The following is a 23,510-nucleotide window of genomic DNA, read 5'->3' on the forward strand; positions in this document are numbered from 1 at the left end:
TGCCTGGCTAATTTTTGTATTTTAGTAGACATGGGGTTTCACCATGTTGGTCAGGCTGTTCTCAAACTCCTGACTTCAAATGATTCGCCCACCTCGACCTCCCAAAGTGCTGGGATTACAGGCGTGAGCCACTGTGCTTGGCCCATTCATCACTTTTAAATAGCACCCTCTGAACAAAGCTCCCTGGGCCATGTGACCCCAAGGTTTACGCCTGCCCACCCAGGTCTGGCAGGTCCTCAGAACAGGAAAAGCTGAGCACTGCTCAAGGCTGCTTGCTGGGCCAGACAGAGGTCTCTGCCTTCCAGGCTCACAAGTACAGGCTGAAAGCAGCCTTGGGCCCATCTCCCTGGGAGGCTGCAGAGGCTTCAGAGGGCTCCCTGAACTCAAAACCTGACGCAAGACTTGAATTTGACTTACCCCTGGTTCACCTAACAACCTGCAGGGGTCAGCTTTGGCTCTTCTAGGAAGCAGGAAGCTTCCAGGCACCCTGTGGAGCCCCCTCTGCTCCTGAAAAGTTGCCACTTGTGCTTGGTGGGATGCCAGGTGGTCTCAGATTGACCCTGGGGTCAGCTCAGCGGCGAGGGACAGGAAGCCTACAGCAGGATCAGGATGGGGCCTCCTGTCCCATGGCTCTGCAGCCATGAGGCAGCTTTCCCAAAGGGGGTCTCCTGGTTGCAGCTAAGACCAGGCAACAGGATTCAGCCATGACAGGGCTGCTTCTACTCCAGGGCTCCCTCACCTGGTTAACAGCAAAAAAGAAAATACAGTTCCTGCTAGCAACATCTAGGGAAAGGAGGTGAAGGAGTCAGGCCTGCAGCTATCACTCCTGGACAGGGGCCAGCCAGGATAACTTGGACCCTTGCGTGCAGCAGGCATGCAGGCATACAGTACGAGGCCGCTCTCTCCCCGGGGCTTGGTGAGGGAAGGGTTCCCCTGAAGCACAAAGAAAGCACAGGACCACTGTGGAATTTCAAGACAACTTTATCCAGACAGGCGCCTCTCAAACAGAACACAGGGAAGTTAGGCAGCAGTTCCTAAAATACAGTCTTGCCAAGTGATTTACAACAGAACACAAAAGGAGCAGGGGATCTGTGGGCGGGGCCGGGCTGGGCCCTCTATCTCACATGGCCTGAGTCAAGCCAGCCCGCCCTGCTTGGCAGGGGCTGATCTGCAAGCGGAGATCTCACTTCCTCTTACCCCAAATTCACACCTCCATTTTCCCCGCCCCCATCGCTCCCCAGGGTCCTCAAGTGGGGAGGGAGAGGTAGCATCCCTCAGATCCAGGCCCACTCCACTCCGTCTCTGGCACCAGTGGGCAGGCTGGGTCTGGGCCTCAAGGGGCCCTCGGCTTAGGGTGTCTATGGCAGTAGGAAAATGGCATGGACAGGCTCTTCAGCAGTAGTCCAAAGTCCTCTGGCCAGCAGTACCCAGAGAAAATGGGCAGCAGCAGGTAAACCATCCAGGAGGTGGGGTCCTCTGAACCCATGGCAGACACCACCCTCCTGCCCAGCCCCTGCCCACACTGGGGGTCAGGACCACTGAGACTCTGGTCAGGACAATGGGTGCTCTCAGCAGTGTGGCAAGCTCAGAGCAGGGCTCCCAAGGACCATACCACACTGGTTCAAAACGTAGATGACACCATCCCAGCAGGAGCTTTCATGGGGGCTGGATCCCAGGGATGCATCCTGAGCACAGGTTGGCAGCCTGGAACATAACACTAGGACCCAAGGGATTTGGAACATCCTGGGCCCATCTCCTGGGCTGCTCCAGTCTGTTTCCATGACTTGGGCTGTGAGTGGGCCTCCTGCCAGGTGGCAGGGCACAGCTTAGACCAACCCCTTGGCCTCCATCCCCCATGCAGCTGCCTCTGACCAAGAAGGAACTAGCAAGTCTATGCTGGCCAGACCACAGGTGGGGTGCTGGGAGTCCTCAGGTTGGCTGGCACCCACTCCTGGTGCCCATGGGAGAGACCCACTTGTTCAGATGCATAGGCCTCAGGCGGTTCAAGGCAGTCTTGCAGCCAGAGAGGCAAATAAAAACCAGTTTTGAGAGACCACAGCACCTGCTGCTTTGATCGTGATGTTCAAGGCAAGTTGCAAGTCAAGGCAAGTGTCCCAGAGGCCCTGGGCAGCTGAGTGCACCTGTGTTTGATCTTCCCCTGATGACAGACACTCCCAGCTGACCATCCAAACACCAGGAGAACATCCCCCTTTCCTGGGCTCAGTTCCTAGTCTACTTGCTGCTACGACCTCAACCCACACACTCCCTGCTCACAATGCAGCTCCTTCTAAACCCTCCCACAAGCCACCTTTGTGGGACTTGGAAGCTGCTTAGGATGGGCCCTGTCCTCTGTGGGAAGCCAGTCCTAGCAGAAAGGGAAGCTAAACAACAGTCTCAGAATCTGAGACCCAGTGACTGTTCCCCCAGCCCCAGGCCTTGGGCCTGAAGTGGGGGCCTGCCTGTGGCCACTGTGGTGGGTTCACTCCCACCCCCAACAGTGGCCCCAGGAGAGGCTTTCCCAAGAGTCTTCAAACTCCACCCACCCCAGCCCTAGCATCAGGGACTCCCCACCCCCCCACTGGAGTGTTAATATCATTAATGTACAAATAAAATCCAAAGATATACCAAAGATCGAGAAACAGCTGGCTCTGACCTCCCTCCCACAGAGCCTTCCCAGGGTTAGCTGAAAAAGAGCCCTTTGGCATCTACAGAAGCCAGTTGGAGTTTATGGTTTCATTTGCCCAAAAATACACCTTTGGGGACCTCAAATTCTTTCCAAGAATCACTACCACACATATGAATTTGAACATTCGCCACCCTTCCACCATCCTTTTCTCCCAGGAACTTCAAAATAAAAATGGCCAGTCTGCCGCCACTCTGGCTCCTTGTCTATGGCTGTCTCTTCTTTTCCAGGGGCTGCAGTTCTGATGTGAATGATGGTGCCATTCCAGCGCTGGGCCTCTGGCAGGCTGCATCACATGATGGCACAGCATGAGTTTTGCTTCCGGGCCTTGGAAAAAAAACAAAGAGAAGCTGAGAAGGAGTACTGAGGAAGTCAGGAAAGTCCCAGTCCTGGCAGTGGTAGAGGGAGCTCCACAGGACACAGCCAGCCAGATAAACTAGCACTGGAACGGGGTGGGGGAGGCCTCGAGGGAAGCTGTCCACAAGCAATTCCCATCACCAAGCACAAGGCGGGCCCCAGTTTCCAAAACTAGTCTGGGATCCTTTTTTCCCTTCTTTTCTCACACCCCATTAATGCTATCAAAAAGTGAGTAAAATTCCCACAGTCAGGCCAGGTGCAAGCAAAGGACCAATAATACAAATGGGATTGGCAGAATATCTTAACTTTGCCCTACTCTTGTCTTCAAACAATGCTATCTGACCACCACGGTGGTGTTTCTTCCTAGAAGATGGTCCTGAGAACAACAGATGTGGTTCCCACTCAGGATGTGGTTTGTGGGGACCACTGTTGCCACCTTCTCTCTTGCTTTCTGGTCACAGACTATCTTCCTAATCCCACCTAGCCATCTCCCTCCAATGTGCACATGAAAACAAATGTGTGTGGACAGACCAAGTATATTTGTCCCTATGACTGTCCAACCATGGGCCATCTCCACACAGGAAGACATGAGCACTGACCTGAGAGAAAGTAGCAGTCAGCAGCACCCATACTTGTCAATGAAATATTTCTGTCAAAGGGAAATTAACTAAAAGCTTAAGAACCTCTTCAGGAAGGCTGAACTGCTTGAATCCTGAAGACTTATGTCTAACTACTCAGCAGAAAGAGGAGTAAGATTCAATAGTAAATCTCTGGTGATCAGAACTTGAACCAGCCTTCCTGGACCGGGGGTAGGAGTTCAGAAATAAGCCAGAGCAGCAGAGGGCAGATCAGAGGCAGGGTTGGAACAAGGCCTCAGCCTGCATTGACTCCATTGGTGCCCAAGTGAACTGCCTCCAACCACCTGGGTCTGAGGCGCTCGCCTTAGGCTCTGGTTGCACAAGGAGTGAAATCCCCATCCACCATGATTCAATAGTCTAAGAAAGACCTGTTTATAGTGGAGAGTGCCAGAAGCAGCAAGCTGCAACTGCTCTCTGGAGAGAACACCCAGGAGGCAGCAGGTGCTGGGTACTCACAGTTTTATAGAAGGCTTTAGACTGCGTTCCCAGCACCTCGGATTTGGACACCAAGTCATCTAGCTTCTCACCTCGCTCTAACAGAGACTCCATGGTGTTGTGCTGGACAAAAGAGAGAAGAGAACCCAGCTCTGTTCAGTACATGCCCTAACATGAGCCCCTCGTACTTCAGTCATGGGGGAAAGCGCCTAACCTGGGTTCCACTTCAACACACACAAACTTCACCTCTAGGTGTCAAGACTCGGTCCAAGAATAGTTACTGTCCAAGTGGATGGAACAGAACCTGGTGACATTCCCGTGAAATCTAGAAGATCTAACTGGGATGTAGCAGACTTCCCAAAAAGCTGTCCCCAGCACAGGCTTAGATAACCAGCACTCCAGGAAAACTCCCACTCAGGAAAACTACACACACATTTATATATACATTTGTGTGTGTGTGCGTGCGCGCACATGTGTGTGTGCACAGGGCTTTGGAAAAAGAGTAGCTGGCACTATATGATTGCACTGGGTTGGAGAGTGACCCACACCACCTCCCCGTCCCAACTGTGCCCCAGAAATTAACATCCCCAGAATCTCTGAATGTGACCTTATTTAGAAATAGGGTCTTGGCAGATGTAACTAGTTAGGAAGAGGTAATACTGGATTAGGGTTGCATCTAATTCCATGACTGATGTCCTGGTAAGAAACGGAAACACACACAGAGAAGGTCACGTGACGGCAGAGGCAGAGTCTGGAGTGATACACCTCTAATCCAAGGAACGCCAAGGACGGCCAGCAGCCACCAGAGGCTGGAGAGAGGCCTGTGACAGACTCTCCCTCAGAGCCCCAAGAGACACCAGCCAGGCCCACAGGGCTACTTGTTAACAGCAAATAGCTGAGGGTATCTGTTGACAGCAGCCACAGGAAACAAAGGTGGTGGGAAATGGCTACTGAGCACTTGATGTGAGGTGAGTCCAAACTGAGCAGTGCTCTGAGCGCAGACACACCAGACTTCAGATGCAAACTCACGCATGCCTCATTAATAAGTTTTATACTGAAAAAAATAGTAAATTTTATACTGATTACATGTTGGAAAAACTGTATTTGGATATACTGGGTTAGGTAAAATATATTATTTAATTAAATTCTACTTATTTTCCTTTTATCATTTCAAAATATGGCTCCTAGAAAATTCTAAGTTACATACATGCCTCAAATATATACCGGACAACACTATGACAGAACATGTCCTGCCTTCTAAACGGGCTATGTCCTAAATGTCATCACTACAAACTCTGACTTAGGAAATGAAAACACTGACCCCATGGGAAGGGGTCTAGAGATGGAGGCCTCACAAGAGCCAGCAGCTCTGCCACCAGGGCCCTCAGGAAGCAGCAGCTCACTTCTCTCCCCAGATGGCCACTGCTGCAGCAGCTGGATGCACACATGAAGTGCCACAGAACGAGGAGCCAGCAAGAATGTCCTTCATCCCTACACACAGCTGAGCAACTCAAATTTTTAACACAAAAAGTTAACTGATTCAGATATGCACACCAATCATCTAGATTTACAACTGCAGCTAGATAAGGCTGTGCGAATAGGACTCATCCACACGCCACCGTGGGGAGAGGAGAAACAGCGGGTGTCCCAGGTGTCATGGTACTCAGACTAGGACTTGAGCAACAGAAGAGACGGCTTGAGGAGAAAACGGAGAAATGCCACCCAGGTGGTAAAAAAGCTCACAAGGTTTCAAAAGACACAGATACCATGAGACTTTCACGTCTATTATTCATTCCAAAGCCACGTTATTTGGAGTGCGGTCAGCAGACATGTGTTTGAAGCCCCTGGGATGCTTTTTATACAATGCAGATTCCCAGGCTCCACCCCAGGCCAACAACCCCAACCCCAGGAGACGCTGATGTACACACTAAAGCCATGCCTGTGTAATGGTAAAGCTTTGTATTTGGGCTTCAATCTACTCTAGGTATCTATCAACTGCTGAGCACGGTATAAACTAGGCACTGTGTCATGAGCAGGATGGAAAAATGTCCCAGTGCTTATACGCAGGTCAGGGAGACATGTAAACAAGCAGTAACAAAACTGACATCTGATCAGAAAGGCCCAACCTTCAGTCGTCTGTGTGTGAGCTGGGCAGGAAAGGGTATAAGAGAGAACAGGGTGCAGTCAGGAGACTGTGAGTTAGGGAGTTTGCACTTTATCCTGGGGTGGATCTGAGAGCTGCTGAAGGGTTCTAAGTTGTGCATATCAATGACTACTGTCTGGTGGACAGACTGGAGGTGAGCAGGAAGCAAGGGGACCACTTACAGGCAAAGGCCGTAAGAGCCAAACCTGAGAAAAGCAGATGGCTGCTTACATTCCACTTGTATGCAAAAACTAAAAAAAAAAAAAAAAAGGGAGTTGAGGCAGCAGTTACAAATCAGGAGATTTCAGCTCAAAATGCAGGGTTCCGGCTCTTTTCAAATGGGCCTATGTGACAACCCTGGGCCCGTATTCCAGAAACTGCCCTGTGGTCAGTGTACTGTGGTTCAATCTGTTCACCTTCAATGCAAACCCTGCAAGGTGAGGCACCTGTGGGGTGTGGAGGCACCTGACACCCTAACAAAGCCACCAGGGTGGGAATCCAGGTCTTCAGAGGCCAAACCCTAGGAACCCAGTAAATGCCCAGACAGGCAGTAGCCACGGGGAAGGGAGACTTGAGGGTTCCAATGGTTCCCAGCTTGGTTCCCTAGAAACAATGGGTGCCATTAACCAAGACAAGGGTATAGGAGAGAGTCTGATGCCTGCGGTGAGGGAAGGGGTGGGCAATCCCACTTCCTGGAGAGTGCTGTAGTTACTATTCTATTAAAATGAGGATGGATCTGTGCATGCCTGGCCAGTGGCAAATCGCACCCCCACCTCAGTTCTTGGGCTTGCTCTCCATCTTCCTGCTTACCAGAATGATTTTGGTCTCATCTAGTTCGGCCTGCACTTTAGTCATGGGATCAGCTTCTCGTGGGTTCTAGGAAAGAGTGAAAAATAATAAAGTCAGGACTGAAGTGGCTACCTGGAAACAAAGCCCAAAACCGAGGAAGCTGGACAAGCTTCCACAGGTTAAAAACCACAGCCTGGGCTGGGCACAGTGGCTCACGCCTGTAATCCCACCACTTTGGGAGGCCGAGGCAGGTGGATCACCTGAAGTCAAGAGTTCGAGACCAGCCTGACCAACATGGTGAAACCCTGTCTCTACTAAAAATACAAAAATTAGCCGGGCGTGGTGGCGCATGCCTGTATTCCCAGCTACTTGGGAGGGTGAGGCAGGAGAATAGTTTGAACCTAGGAGGCGGAGGTTGCAGTGAGCCGAGATTGCGCCATTGCACTCCAACCTGGGAAACAGAGCGAGATTCCATCTCAAAAAAAAAAAAAAAAAAAAAAAAAAAAACCCACAGCCTGTTTAACATGTAACAGAAACCCAAAGCCTGCCTACAGCTTGGGTTCCCAGGTCTGAAGGTGGATTCTCTGTTTTTCAAACAGAAGGCTTGAGAGAGACCACCAGCATCAGAAGCTGTCAGAAGCAACCAGACCAGAACTATCAGGGCAGTTGGCTTTTTCAGTTTCACATGGATTCTGGGCCACATGGTGTCTGCATGAAGCTTCCTTTAACCCTACCTGGTATCTACTGAGGTGACCATCCAGGGCTGGGTAATGGATTGTAGCAGGGGATCCTACTGGCCAGTCTATCCTGTCAACTTGCTTGGAGAACTCATCTAGTACCTGCAAGACAAAGGAGCCTCAACAAGCCTCCCACTTTGCACTCACCAGTAGTCTCAACGACAGGGCTTCACCCCTGAGCACCTCACCCTGAATGAGGCTCCTTGGCCCCCAGAGCCCAGGAAGGAGGAATGAGGGGGAGATATAATGGCAACAGAGAAAATGTAGGCTAAAGTTATTTCCAAATTTTTATCATTAAAACGTATCCTAAATATTCTGAGAATCAAAAGTATGCCCAGCCTGAGATGAACCTCACCTGGGGAGTAATAAAGGTATTTGAATTTTAAACCACAGATTTCCAGAAAAAAAGGGCACTGGCCCTCTAATTTTCCAAAGCAATTTTTTTTTAAAGAGAATTAGGTCCCCTGGATTTAAGAAACCACCAGATTCCATGTGTTTGGAGGTATTTTGGTGCTCTGGGGTATAGGATGAAGCCTCTGACTTCAAAGAGTTTGTATTAGTAATTAGCACTGTACACACAAAAAGTTAAAGAATGCTTAGATGCTAAGCTCTGTGGTACAACTGACTGACATCAAGGTGGAGGGATGCAGCAACTGCAGGAAGCAATGTGGAGAGTGAGGGCATTCAAGAGGGAGACTCCTTGAGCAGAAGCACAGGGGGCGAGAACACGAGGCACAGCTGTCTCCAAAGGTCCCATCCCAGAGATGCTGTGACTCAGTGGTCTAGACCCCGGTAAAATGAGGGACAGCACCGGGGAGGAAACCCATGCAGGGAGGCCAAATTGTCTCTTGGATTGCAGGAAAGGGGGCTGAAAAACGTGTTAACTTTGGACACATCATTTCATCCCTTATGCCTCAGACGCTGCCATCACCCCCTGTCCCAGTCCATAAATATGGCCATTCATCATCCAAGTCCAGTAGAGGCAAATCAAAAACTCACCTTCTCCAGCAAGGTAAAGGCCACCCGGGATGGGTATTCATTGTCAGCAATGACCACACCTGCAAGACTATCATTCCGGACATAGACATGGCACAGATAGTCTAAGGAGACAAGAGATCAGACACATGGATGCTGACATGAGGGCTTCAGACTTCTTTTAATCCCCCCAAATCAAAGCATCACAATGTTAGGCCAAATGAAGTCACTCTGAAGCTCAATAGCTCTGGGCAAGTCTCGTGGAGAGGCTTAGCAGCACAGTCAAATAGGCCACACAGAGGAGCTTGGCCCAACACCTGCTTTAGGACCAGTAAATACCCAGAGGCCCAGTATGCAAAGCCAGGGCTTAAAAGGAACAGCCAGCATTGCAGAAAACACACCCTAGACAACATGTCCCCAGGAGCATTTCCAAGTGTTTTCCTTGAGCTCAGGTCAGGCCAAGCTATATCTCGGGGATTCGGAGCCCTTGGGGCTCTGTGCTGCTCCCAAACTTAGGGAACCCTGGACAAGCCAAGAGGCCTCTGCTTTCTTAAAAAAAAATCCTTTCAGAGCAGCTGACAGACAGGAAATTACACCCAGGGCCTCAGTTTTCCATATTATAGCAGCCTGCTGGGTTTGCTCCACTCTGCTGGGTGACTGGGAGTAAGGGGGTTAGTCTAGAAAAAGATTAGCCACTGCCAGCTAAGGCCTCCAGTGCACTGTGCTAAAATCCTTATATGATTGAAAGGTACAGTTGTATAGATCTTCTGCAAAATATTCACAATCCACAGGATTGTTCATTTTCATCACTTTGAAAGGATTCAGAGTTGATACAGCTAACCATATCCCCAAGGAAAGAGAAACGTAAGGATTACAGCTTACGAATAAGAACCTTCTTGTCCTTAAAGATCTGACCCAGAAGATTCCAACGCTAAACAACAGAAAAACAAATAAAAGAGGAGGGAATGATGGTGAGCCCCTGAAATCAGAAAAGAGCAGAGATAAACAAGAACAAGAATGAGGAGGAGGAAGAGGACAGGAGATTGTCACCAATGCTCTCCAGATTTTGTATACCATCCCCAATTAAGATTCAAACACGGCGTCAAAGTGCATACCCTCCAAAGAAACTGAGAACCTGGTCAGTGGGGGAATCGTCTTTAAGTAATAAATGTGGGAAGGGCAGACACAGTTTGAAGGAGAACAGAGCAAGAACACTGAATATTTCACTTCTGTGATGTTAACAGCACAGAGATCCCACATAAAGTGTATATATTCAATCCTGCCTGTATCATAACTGACATTTATATAATCAATTCAGTAACTCTATGTCACGTGACTTGAGGTTAGCATATGTGTGAGATGATCTTTGTCTCTACCTAATGAAACTCATGTAACTCTTTCCTGATCTGTCCGTATAACATACACATCTAAATAAATGCCTAAACCTGAATTATTAGAAAGAAAAAATAGTTTTTTCAGATTCCTGGTCAAAAAATCTATGATGCACAGAATGCATATAGTACCTCAACAGTGCTAGCTGGAAATTCTTTTTTGAGGGGTCTGCAACTCTGGAGAGGATAGGGAAGAATACGATGTGAAGGCTGCTTACTGCTCCAAAAGAGTCAGACCCTAATCTTAAATGAGTCTAAGGGCAATTTTATCTGGGAAGCTCAGACTTCAACAGTGGGCACAGAATTCTGCATAAATAGGAAAAGGAAGAGGGGGAAAAGAGAGAACAAGCTAGAGGAGGAGTGGGGTCCCAGTAGAAAGGAGAGAGCTGGGTGCTGTGTGAGGTGAGGCATGGCAGCCAGGCCAGCACACGCACAGAAGTTGGAGGGTCTTCTTACCTTGTTCTTTGACAGAAGCTCTAGTGCCTTTCGATGAACGCTCCACAATCAGTTGACTCGTGAAGGTCATGAATTCCTGAACGCTAAGAAACACAAAATGTATTTATTGCCTACTTCTTATCACCTTGTCCTCAACACAGTGGAAAGTGACCTCTGGGCTTATACATTAAGTAGACATTGCTTCTTGGTTTCATTCCTTTCCCTCCCACCCTTAGTAACAAACACTCTATTAATGAGCACAATTACTGATAATTATGAATCATCATCCCCATGAAAGCTACATCTGTTTGCTACCTAGCTCACCAAAACAGGTGAATTTTCTGGGGGTTTTTCCACAGGATACAGTCAATTGTACATTTTCATCAGAGTATAACTGGAGATGCAATGGAAAAACAAGAGGTAGGTCCTGCTCTCAAGATCCCAATAACTTCCAAGAAGCAGGACAAATAAGAACTGCACTAGAAAAATAGTAGTGCAAAAACTGTCAGGCAGAAATGCACAACCATTTACGGCTGTGTCCACATGACAGACCCTTGCAATGCCACATACGCCCATAGTGAATGCTAGCTCAGGTCTGCTGGGGCTCGTCCACAGACCGAGCGCAAGGCACTCTGGATGGAATAAAAGCAAACTGCTTATCCAAGACAAAAAAGTGGGAAATGGCTCAGACAAAGGGTGAAAGGGAGAAGGTCCATCATAGGCTCAACAGAGATCTATCCAGAACAGAACAGTCATAGGAGATGGTACAGCCAGAGGAACAGGTGCTGACAAGGAGCCTCCAATTGGGGATGTGATATAAAGGGCAGCCAGGGCCATCAGAGCAAGGTGCTCAAATGCAAGTCTGCAGCAGGCTCCAGCAGAGCCATATAGGTAACTGAAGGCCTGACTCTGGGCCTGTGTGCTGTGCCTCCACAATAAAAAAATCAAGATTTGTGCAATAGTTAAACGAGGTAATACGTGTAAAGCACTTGCAACAATGCCTGCACACATAGTATTACCTGTTAATATCTTGAAGGACTGAAGTGATCAAAATAACCCCTCAGAAAATAAGACCTCAAACAAGGAAGGCTTTGCAGTAAACCTAAAGAGATAGCACTTGAGGTACGGCTATAAAGAGACAAAGGAAGAACTGCATTGTGACAGCATGTATACGAAGGCCAAAAAAGCTGGGAAACTACTTTTTCAAGTTTGGGATCTGGTAATTATGGGGCACGAAGGATGTAAGTAAGGAGATCTTATAAGAAAATGAGCTCAGGCCGGACGCGGTGGCTCAAGCCTGTAATCCCAGCACTTTGGGAGGCAGAGGCAGGTGGATCAATGGAGGTCAGGAGTTCGAGACCAGCCTGGCTAACATGCTGAAACCCCATCTCTACTAAAAATACAAAACTTAGCTGGGCGTGGTATTGCGCACCTGTAATCCCAGCTACTTGGGAGGCTGAAGCAGGAGAATTGCTTGAACCCAGGAGGCAGAGGTTGCAGTGAGCTGAGATTGTGCCACTGCATTCCAGCCTGGGTGACAGAGCGAGACTCCATCCAAAAAAAAAAAAAAAAATCAGCTGGAACATGTGTTGTTTTAAGACATATTAGTAGAGATGTCCCTTTAGTGCTGTAGCTGTTAGTCATTGGAAACCAGTGTGTGTGTCCCAAGCAGGTAAGGTATAAGTCCTACAAGTGAAATCTCTGAGAATCTTAAGTGCTAATGGGAAGGAACAAGGAAAAAGAATCAGAGCCAAGTTGGCACCAAAAGTTCCATCTGAGAAAAGCAACAACACAGAGCAGTGAATGTAGGCCATGGTAAAGACTGCAAAGACCAAGAACTCCAAGAAGGAGCTAAAAGATGATGCAGCAATTCCGCTTCTGGGTAAATACCAAAAAAATACAAGCAGGGTCTTAAAGAGATATTTGTACATCCATGTTCATAGCAGTGTCATTCACAATGGCTGTAATGTGGAAGCAACCCAGGTGTCCACTGACAGATGAACAGATAAGCAAAATGTGCTAAATACATACAATGGATTATTCAGCCTTAAGAAAGGGAAGAAATTCTGATACATGCAACAAGATGCATGAGCCTTGAGGACATTACACTACATGAAATAAGCCAGACACACAAAAACTATATGATTCTATTTATCTAAGGTCGCCAGAAAAGTAAAAATCACAGAGACAAATTAGAATGGTGGTTGCCATGTGCTGGGGTAGAAGGGAATGGGGAGTTGGTGTTTGATAAAAGTTTGATAAACAGGAGTTCTGTAGACGAGTGACAGTGATGGCTGCACAACACTATCCATCTATTTCGTATCACTGCACTCACCACACGCTTAAAGACAGTGAAGATAAATTTTGTGTGCCATTTTACCACAATTAAAAATTTTTTAAAAAAGAACTCAAAGGAGCAGAAAGTTTCAACAAAATAACAAATTTTTTTTTTATATCCAGCAAGTCCTTGACAAAGAACTCTCATCAAGAACCAGCTGCACTGAAGCAGGGAAAACAGAATCCAAACGGCAGATTCCATCAGACTTTGAGACAAGATGACCATAGATACCGATCACGTAGGGTCCTTCTTCTTTCGTGCCTGAGTCACCCCACTCCCTCCCACGAATGGTCTGGAAATGTCTGTGTTACTTCTAACACGTTCCAGCAATTAAAGCGCCCCCAGAAACAAGTAAAAACCTGTAAGCCCTACAGATCCCATGTTTCCTTTCAATCTTCAGTGTGGAATCCTTTTGTACCACTAGTGTCCGACTAAAAAGTGTTAAACCTGGCTTTTAGTTCTAGCTGGTTGTGATATAACCTCTTGGTACCTCAGTGACTTCACCCATTAAAAACAAACAAACAAAAAGCATATCAGTATCTCTCATACTGAATTGTTGGGAAGCCCCGCTATAAAATCAAAATATGGCCCTCAAGATGCGGCACCCAGGCTCCCAGAGTCTGAATCACTGGGTGGGAGGTGTTGGTCTAAAATATAAATTTCGAGGCCTCAGTCTACTAATTCAGAACATCTTGGCATGAAGCTTGGAAACCTGCACTATTTCACAGTCCCCTTAAAAATTATACACGACAGAAATCTGAAAAACACTCAGTAGGGAAATATATTCTAGAATGGTATAAGCTCTTTAAGAGAGAATGTTGGATGATTCCTCAAAAGCACAGTCCACGGCCAGATTCCACTATAGGAGACCAAGCCCGGACCACAGACCCCGGGCCCTCCCCGCCCCGCCCCGCCCCGCCCCGCCCCTGACCCCAGCCTTCTCAGACCCCGCGCACTCGGCCACCCTGCCCTGCCCTGCCCCTATCCTCCGGCCTCCTTGACCCTCCCCTGATTCCTCCCCCGACCCCAGGCCCACTCCGACTCGGACCCCCACCCAGTCCTCTCCGCCCGACCGCCACGGCCGATCAGCCTGTGCCGCTCACCTGGATCTCTGGAAAAAGCTGAAGGAAGACACATCGTACGCGGCTTTGAGCAGCACCACCTTGGCCTCGCCTTTGTAGAGGACGCTGAGGCTGTACAGTTTCATGGCTCCGCGCCCTCAGGCCGCCCGCCTGCCCAGCCGCGGGACCCGCTCTCAGGGAGCAGCGCGGCCGCCACCCCTCGAGACCGCCGCCGCCTACCGGTCTCTCAGCAGCCCGCTGCTGACGGGGCCACGGCCGGCTTCCTCCTCCCGGCTCTCAACCCACTTCCGGATCCGGTCAGCCTGGTTGTGGGTTCTCATACCCCGGATGCAGAAATGTGCGGACGGAAGTTCAATGCCACGAGGGGCGGGGCTCCACGCCTCGCGTGAGCCTGGTCCCTTCCTGCTCGCCAGGTAAAGTCGGGCGCTCAGGGGGACACTGTACTGTCCTGTGCTGGGTGGTGCTGGGCCTCCCAGAGCGGCCTGAACCCTTCTTTTTGCTTGCGTTGTTGAAGGAAGGCAAGTCTACGGATAGGAATGAGTGAGGCACAGTTCCCTGAGGATGCCATAACTTACCCGTTTCTTGTGTATTAAGTGACATCACGTGTTACCAAACTAAACCGGCTGCATTTGCCTGCGCACAACGTAAAACCAAACACCCAAGCATTGGATTTTTGTAGCAAGAAAGATGTATTGCCAAGCAGCCTTGCAAGGAGACAGAAGATGGGCTGAAGTCTGGCTCCCAATACTTGCTTCACAGCAGTAGATTTAAGGGAGAGATTTTGGAATTGGAGTTTCGGGCTGGACAGTGATTGGCTGAAACGAAGAAACGTTTAGAAAATCTCTTGGCCATGAGCTGTTGCTTCTTCATGCTGCTTCAAGGATCACATGCAGATTCAGGAGTTGGTTTAAAACAAGCTCTGGAAATCCGGGCTGTGACATCAAAGGGCCGCTCCTCGGGCTAGTAAGTCTATTTTGCACAGGCTCCAGTCAGCCATATTGGTTCCAACCTGTTTCAGGAAGTTGTATAAGCAGAGGGGATTATAGCAAACTGTTTCCTTATCGGCTGTCCTCTAGACAAGCTCAAGATTTCTGTTAGTTACTAGTTTCTTTAACCTTGTTGGGCACAGTTTCACATGTAATCAGAAAGGAACTTGGTCTTTGGAAGTTGTCAGTAAGGTCACAAAATTGTGATGCTAGAAGCAGCCGCATCTGAGATTATAGGAAAGAGATGATGTATTGGAAAAACAACAGCATCGCTTTAAACATTACTCTAAATCAATGTTTCTCAACCTTGGCACTATTGACATTTTGGTTTGGATAGTTCTTTGTTGTTGGGAGATTGCCTTGTGCATTGTGTACTCACTAAATGTCAGTACCAACCTACCCCCTCCCCACTGCACAATCAAAAATGTCAACATGTCCCTTGGGAGCAGTAGTTTTGAGAAACATTCCTTTGCATATATATATATATATATATATATATATATATATATATATATATATGTTTGTTTTGAGACAGAGTCTTGCTCTGTTGCCCAGGCAGAAGTGCAATGGTGTGATCCCGCTCACTGCAACCTCTGCCTCCCAGGTTCAAGCGATTCTCATGCCTCAGCCTCCTGAGTAGCTGGGATTACAGGAATGCACCCCTACACTCGGCTAATTTTTGTATTTTTAATAGAGATGGGATTTCACTATGTTGGCCAGGCTGGTCTTGAACTCCTGGCCTCATGTGATCAACCCACCTCGGCCTCCCAAAGTGCTGGGATTACAAGCGTGAGCCACCGTGCCCAGCTGAGAAACATTGCTTTAAATAATCTGTGGTGAAAGGAAGTTCCCACCACCTGCCCACTCACTTAGTACCTCTCTCACCAACCCTCTTCCCTGGGTATTTCCAAGTACAGAGGGTGGAAAGGGCTTTTCCACATTTCCCCTGTTTTGGTGGTAAACATTAGGAGCAGCCATTGGCAGTGGTTAGGCTCAGCCACCCACAGATATGGACACAGTAGTCTGACAAGCTGGGTTGCTGGGGGTTATCAGTCCAGGCTCATCTGCCTGCACTGACACCATTTCCCTATAGGAGGCAGGTGAGAGCCATTTCTGAGGAAAATTTCTGGAGACTCTCTTCCTTCCACTGAAAGTTGTGCAAAAAGATCAGGAAGACAGTGCTTGGATGGAATAAATTTCAGTGTATTCACTTGACACATATAGTGTCTGTCCCGAAGTTTACATTACACCAAGTACTTTCCATGTGCCACATCGTTTAATCCTCACAAAAACCAGGGGAAGATATTATTGCCTCCCTACAGACATAGAAACTGAGATTCCGTGTAAGGAGATTGTTAGTAAGGGACAAAGTTGGGGTTCAGATGTCAACAGTGAAATGCTTAACAAACTGTCATGCAGCCCGGCTCCACTCCCAGCAACTCTTCCTGCTCCTCTCTGACCTCACTCAGCCTCTACTGTTCCAGGAAGTCTCATTCATAGTCATGTGTTTGCAGACTTCCCAAGTTCACTGTGTTACCAAAAAGCAAGACCTGCCTTCTGCTCCATCACCCCGGCTGTCACCCAACTTGGATTCAATCCCAGCACTGACACATCACAAAATCACAAAAGTGAGCAAACCATTACCTCCCTGAGTCTCCTTTTGTTTTTATCTATAAAACTAGAAAAATATACTTTCCATAGGAATGTTGTTGAGAATAATAAAACATTATGTTACAAGTTCTAGTCATTGCTGATGTTTAACAGGTAACAGTGATAATTATTTGTCTTCTCATTAATGAAAAATAGATTATTAATCATAGTGGGTTGAAGGCATCTATGGGAAGTAGAGATTTGAAGATAGGCTAAAACCCAAGTAAGGCCTCTAGATTAGATAATAGTATTGTATCTATTTTAATTTCCTGCTTTCAATCACTGTGCCATGGTTATATAAGAGAAGTCTTTGTTTATAGGAAATATACACAAGAATTTAGAAGTAAAGGGACATTGTGTCTGCAACTTACTCTTACAGGGTGTGTGTGTGAGAGAGAGAGAGAGAGAGAGAAAGCAAATACAGGAATCAGGATGAAGGGTATCTGGGAATTTCTTGTATTGTTCTTGCAACTGTTCTGCAAGTACAGCATTGTGGGAATGGAAAATGCAGGGACTGGGCACTAAGGCTATGAATGAAGCCTGCATAGGAGTGTGGGTAGCAGAGTTCTCTAGTCCAGGCTCCCCTCTTGGGTGCTGGGACCTAGAAGAAAAGCCTCTCTGCAGACAGAGCTGGAGTTAACACTGTCCAAGATAAATGGCCCAGGCTCTGTAAGTTTGCCCCACTGAGCAAAACAAGTACCCACCCACTTTTGCAGCCTTGCCCAGCTCACATAAGGTGCCAGCCCTTGCTGTACAACAGAACCTTTGGGGAGCTGGGCAAAAGCCTATCAAGGATCATACCCCCAGGAAGCCCAGTCCAGGTGGGGAGCCCAGTCACACAATGGCCCTTGCCACCATACCTCATTCAGTCAGCCAAGGCCATGGCAGCTGAGCTGCCTCCATAGTTCCTACGGGAAAGGAGTGTGGAAAGGGGCCACCAATGTGGTCAGGCCTCCATGGCCTGAGTAGGTCACCAAGCCTCAGATGCACAGACTTGATGTCATCAATCAGGATCTGTCAGCAGACCCAGCCCCCAGGAACACTGCTCCCCACTACAACCCCACACCAAGGCATGCTGGGCTCGCTCTGGGTTCTCCAGGCCACAGGGAAGACAGACATAGTCTGCCATCAAAGGTTTGAGCTCTGCCACTGGCTATGAAGCAATAGGTGATGTCAGAGCAAGGGAGGGACAGGACAGGAGTATACGTGGGCAGGAAAGGATTACAGCCAAGGAAGAGAGGAAACAGGTGCCCTGATTTTGAGACTGTGCCCCAGCAGGGGCTTCCCAGAAGCTGTATTTGTCCTAAGACACCCCTCTGCAGCTGAGGGGCTAGAGATGGATATGTATCTGTGTTAGGCCATTCTTGCCTTGGTATAAAGAAATACTGGAGACTGGGTAATTTATAAAGAAAAGAGGTTTCATTGGCTCACAGTTCTGCTGGCTTTACAGGAGGCGTGGTGCTGGCATCTGCTCAAACTCTGAGGAGGCCTCAGGAAACTTACAATCATAGCAGAAGGCAAAGGGGAAGCAGGCACATCACACAGTGGAAGCAAGAGTGAGAGAGAGAGAGAGGCACTAGCAGGTGCCAGACTTTTAAACAACCAGATCTCTTGTGAACTCAGAGCAAGAGCTGACTCATCACCAAGCGGATGGCCCAAGCCATTCATGAGGGATCTGCCCCCATGATTCAAACACCTCCCACTAGGCCCCACCTCCAGTATTGGGGATTGCAGTTCAGATGAGATTTGGTGAGTACATATATCCAAACCATATCAGTTATCAGTAGCCATGCTGGATGAATGCCAGGAACTTAGAATGAGGACAAATGGTCCTTTAGGCCAGCGGCTCGTCCTATTGATGGTACCCTGATAGTCGTGGGGCTGCCCCATAGAAAAAGCGAGAGGAATTCTGCAGAGCTGTCAGGGAGGGGCAGGTGGGAAGGCCTGCAGGGCAGTCCCCTGCTCCACAACCAGGTGTGCATCTCCCACATCCTTGGGGCTGTAGGCCCCACGTGAGAGCAGAAAGAAGGATGCAGAGGAAGAGCAAGAACACAAGGTGTGCCCTTGGGAAGGCTGGGCACACCAAACACAACCTAACAGACAACAGTAGTGAGCACACAGGGAAAGTCCTCACAAGGAAACCACATCATGACCTAGAGGCTGATCCCGCATCCTGCCACGTGGTGCCCAGGCCCCAGCCTATGAACCAGTGGTCCTTATTGCCACAGCGATTAGTCTATGGATAGGCACCTGATCCAAGCTTCAGTCAATCAACAGGCCAATCAGCTGGCCATCAGTAGGTCATCCAATCAGAGTAAAGCCCAGGACTTTCTTCGACACTTAAGAAGAGAGAAGCAAAGAAACTGGCACAGATTGGAGAGGGTCAGGAAACCCCAAGCAGGATACATACAAACGTTCGGTTAACATGGATGATTAAATATATATGTTTATGTGAACTCCCTTTCAAATATGTTCCACTATAATGACACAAGACAAAGGGCAGGGGGAGAACAATTGGAAGGTGGCGCAAATAAGAGATGCTACCAAGGGTGGTGGGGGAAAGAAGGGGACAGGTGTGAAGTTAGGAGGCAACCGGCTGAGGGGCAGGGACCAGCAGAGGGGGAGGGAGGGGCTGAAGCAGAAGTGTCGAGTGTCTGGAGGGATGGGGCCAGAAAGGCAAGGGGCATCCTGAAGAAGCTATACCTGGGGAGGAAAGCTCCCTCCCCACCTGCTCCCCAATTCATCAGCCAGGAATGCACCATCCACCCCACCCCAGGGAGGAGGATGGAGAACTTTCCTTCGAGAGCATTGAATGGTTCAGAGATTCTGCCACTCTGCAGTCCCCAACTAAACTACTCATTGTTTCAAGTAGTCCCTGTTGGGTAAACATCCCCCGTTGTAACTGGACTCAGATTCGGCCACTTGAAGGCCATATATAAGCGGCGAGGTTTGGTGGGAGGAAAAGTAGTTTTAACTAGAGCCAGCAAACTAAGAAGATGGTGAATTGTTGTTTTAAAGCATTCTATTATCTCAAATTTTAAAATTTATCATAGGATTCTTAAAGGAAAACTTGGTATGGGAGATAGATGGGAGCGGTGCAGGCTACAGGGTCTGTGTGTCTTGATCCAATGGCTGTCTTGAGTAATCACCTATCCTGAGGTCTGGTTGGTGTTATCTTGACTTCGGCCAGATGGTGGTGGACAAATTGTTCCGACTCCCCCTAAGTTGGAGGATTCCGTAGGGGTTCCATGTCTGGTTTTTGTTTTAAGATTAGCCCCTGGAATTCCTGAGTAAGCATATAGTTAGATAAGTGGGCATGGTGCAAAGGAGTGTCTAGTGGGAAAGGGAGAGAAGCAGAGTTTCAAAGTACATTTCAAGGCTACATTTTAAGACTAAAGAAAAACGCCTTAAAATGCATTTTATTTTTTTTTTTTTTTTTGAGACGGAGTCTTGCTCTGTCGCCCAGGCTGGAGTGCAGTGGCGCGATCTCGGCTCACTGCAAGCTCCACCTCCCGGGTTCACGCCATTCTCCCGCCTCAGCCTCCAAGTAGCTGGGACTACAGGCGCCCGCCACCACGCCCGGCTAGTTTTTTTGTATTTTTAGTAGAGACGGGGTTTCACCATGTTAGCCAGGATGGTCTCGATCTCCTGACTTCGTGATCCACCCGCCTCGGCCTCCCCAAGTGCTGGGATTACAGGCTTGAGCCACCGCGCCCGGACTTAAAATGCATTTTAAAGCTGAGATGCTCGGCTACACTAGGCTCTGGCCAGTGTGCGGTGTGGCTGCCCTTGGATCAGGTGACGTTTCAATCAACTGTGGCCAGGGAGGGCAGGGCCACGTGGCAGAACCTGGGACCTCCGTGTGAGGGACTGTCTTGGCCCCTGTCCTTAGCAGGAAGCTATAGTAAGGAACCTTTAGGGAGACGTTAAGGTGGGGAGACCATACCTGCCAACCCTTTAACCTCCCCAGCCTCTGTGACCTTAGTTGGAAAGTGGTGGTAATGATACTACCACTGGCAAGGTGTGGTGGCCAAACATTCCACACTTCTGCTTCAGCCGCTCTCTCCCCACTCTGCTGTAATCCCAGCACTTTGGGAGGAAGAGGTGGGCGGAACCTGAGGTCTGGAGTTGAGACCAGCCTGGCCAACATGGTGAAACCCCATCTCTACTAAAAAGAAAATACAAAAAATTAGCTGGGTGCAGTGGCGCATGCGTGTGGTCCCAGCTACTCTCAGGTCTGAGGCCTGAAAATTGCTTGAGCCTGGGAGGTGGAGGTTCCATTGAATGGAGATCGAGCCACTGCACTCCAGTCTGGGTGACAGAGCAAGACTCTGTCTCAAAAAAAAAAAATAAATAAAATAATAATAATAATAATAATAATAATAATACCACTGCCTGCTGCACTGAGATTGTCTGATTAAATGACAGAATGAATGCAAAAGTACTTTGCGAATCATAAATATTTTCATCAATATTAGTTATAATGACAATTGCTCCTTCTCCTAATAAATGTATTGCCTTTCTTTAGGAATAAATCTAATGAGAAATATGTAAGTTCTATATGAGAAAAATAATGAAATTCACCTGAAGGACATAAAATAAAACCAAAATAAATGAAACAACACGTATTTCTAGATGAGAAAACTCAATATTATCAAGAGGTTAGTTCTCTAAAATGAATCCCTAAACCCACAAAGTCAATGCATTTCCAATGAAATTGTCAACAGCATCATTTTCTGAAGTGGGATGAGTAGTGCTAAGATTTATAAGAAAGATAAAAGGCACATGGCAAAGAAAATTTTGTGGAAAAAAAAATCTTATTAAGAAGACAATTTCCTGCCCCCATCAGATATTTAAAAAAACTAACATTATACAAACCAAAAGAGCGTAGTATCAGCAGAGGAATGAGATATGCAGTGTGCAAGGCAAAGCCAAGGCCAAGGCCAGGGCCTGCCTGACTCGGCAGGTGAAGTATAAGGAGTGACTTCTATATTCAGATAAGTTATTACCAACACAGACAGCAAAAGAAAGGGTAACCCAAGGTGCAGGCCCCTGGGTTCTCCTGTGCTCTAAAAGGGTGACACTAAAGCCAAAGGTGCAAGATGCTTGCAGTGTCTTTCCTTGCTGCGGAGCCAACCCTAGACTGCAGCTGCGAGCCTCACATCTGTCCCACGAGAACCTGGAGACGATAAGGAACTCTCCTGACCCTCCCAGGGAGGTGAGAAAGGCAGTGAGATATGGCCTCCAGCAGGATCACACAGTGTTCTGACAAGACTCAGCTCTCTGTGGTTCCCAGCTTTGCCTGTGTGGCCTTTGGGTACACCTGGTAGGTGACCAGAGCAGAGCTGTTCCCTTACAATGAGAAATAATGGAATACAAACTGTGGGTGCAGCCAACATTCCAGAGCAGTGGGGAAGGGATTGCTTCCCCACCAAATAGCCATATTAGACTCTTCCCTAGCACCATACCCAAACCACCATCTCCCAGGACCCAGGAGAGCAGAAAGGAGGAATGAGAAGAAAGGCGAGGATGTGAGATGTGCCCTTAGAATGATGGCGCACCAGCACAAGCAATTGCAGAAAGACTAAAGTACTGAACAAATAGAAAACTTGGAAAAATATTAGAAGGAAATGTGGGAGAACATTTTTACAATTTGGGGATTGGAAATGGTTTTCTTAACAAGATATAAAAACCCCAAAACAAGAAAACAAAGATTGAAATTCATAAAAACTGGATACTTCTGTATGATGAAAGACACGATTAATCAAGTTGTTAGGTTTAGCAATAAACTAGGGGAGCTATCATAGCATATTTAACAGCCAAAGGATTGATAGATATTACAGATGAAATATAAAATGGTTTCTCCAAATCCATAGGCAGAAGATAATCCAATAGCAACATAGTTAAATAATATAAACAAATCATCCTTAGAAGAAGATATGCAATCACCAAGAAACACATGAAAAGGTGTCCAGCATTTTGCAATTCAAACAATGAGGTGACAGATCGGCAAAAAACTCATAAAGATTTATCATCTGAAGGACTGGCCAGGATAAAGCCAAACTTCTCGTGTTGGTGGAAGAAACTGGTGAAGCCATGTGAGGAGGCCATGTGGTCCTGCCTACCAAGATGTGAAATGTGTGTAGCATTTGAACTAGCCATTCAGCCTCCAGGAGCCAACCAGAAGAAACATTGACACACACTTACTCTGGTGAAATTCAAGGACTTCTGCCACAGCCTCCTTCGTAATAGTGAAAATCTGAAACTGCCTCAATGACCACCAATAGGAAGTTGATTTTAAAGTGTTACAGCACATCTGCCTGGAGAGATCGCACTGGCCACTCCTCCTCACCCCCTCTGCTGGATCTCTGAGTATAGGTGGCCTGGAGCTGGGTCCTGAGCCCTCTTTGGTCTATCCCAACACTACCCAGTATGGTAGCCACCAGTCACAGTGAACACTTGAAAAGTGGCCGATCCTAACTGAAAAGGGCCGTGAGTGGGAAATACACACCAGACCTCCGTATCTTAGGCAGAAGTACATTTTGTTCCAGACTATTGTCTGAGCCTGCCGCTGAGTTGGCTCCAGCACCCTGGCCCCCTGCTCCATCCACTCACTGGGCCTCCCTACTGCACAGGGCAACCTCTCCAGGGGCGCTTGGGCTGCGAGGGAGAGAGTGGGTGGCATCCCAGGCAGAAGCTTCTTGAGCAGGTCCAGAGGAGGAGCCAGTCCCTGTGGGCCTCTGTTCTGGCAGTTTCAAACTCAGCCAGGCTTGTGTGGGCCAGGTTTACTGTTCTGGTTCAGATTTCAAGACAATAATCAGGACAGGCCACACCAAAGCCCTCCGATGGTCCCATGGGCCTGCGCCTGAGC

General features: G+C 48.1%; 1 protein-coding gene across 2 annotated transcripts; it reads right to left on the minus strand.

The window, feature by feature from the left end:
* Positions 1-966: 966 nt before the first annotated feature.
* YKT6 (YKT6 v-SNARE homolog) lies at positions 967-14,340 on the minus strand. 2 transcript variants are annotated; one of them, XM_025381127.1, is made up of 7 exons: positions 14,025-14,340; positions 10,605-10,687; positions 8,782-8,882; positions 7,780-7,884; positions 7,067-7,132; positions 4,135-4,236; positions 967-3,010 (listed from the first exon to the last, which is right to left on the minus strand). In XM_025381127.1, the coding sequence occupies exons 1-7, from the start codon at positions 14,126-14,128 to the stop codon at positions 2,975-2,977; spliced, it is 597 nt and encodes a 198-aa protein (XP_025236912.1). In that variant the 5' UTR covers positions 14,129-14,340; the 3' UTR covers positions 967-2,974. The 2 variants fall into 2 exon arrangements, with proteins under 2 accessions (XP_025236912.1, XP_025236913.1); XM_025381128.1 differs by lacking the exon at positions 4,135-4,236.
* Positions 14,341-23,510: the final 9,170 nt, after the last annotated feature.

The sequence above is a fragment of the Theropithecus gelada genome, chromosome 3, assembly GCF_003255815.1.
Source record: "Theropithecus gelada isolate Dixy chromosome 3, Tgel_1.0, whole genome shotgun sequence".
NCBI lineage: Eukaryota > Metazoa > Chordata > Mammalia > Primates > Cercopithecidae > Theropithecus > Theropithecus gelada.

Bases quoted from the DNA above. Each gene is read 5' to 3' on its own strand.
- YKT6 (XM_025381127.1), bottom strand. From the start codon at position 14,128: ATGAAACTGTACAGCCTCAGCGTCCTCTACAAAGGCGAGGCCAAGGTG. The intron at 10,688-14,024 runs GTGAGCGGCACA...TGTGTTTCTTAG, and splicing joins AGCTTTTTCCAGAGATCCAG to CGTTCAGGAATTCATGACCT. The intron at 8,883-10,604 runs GTAAGAAGACCC...TTGTCTCCTTAG, and splicing joins AGCTTCTGTCAAAGAACAAG to ACTATCTGTGCCATGTCTAT.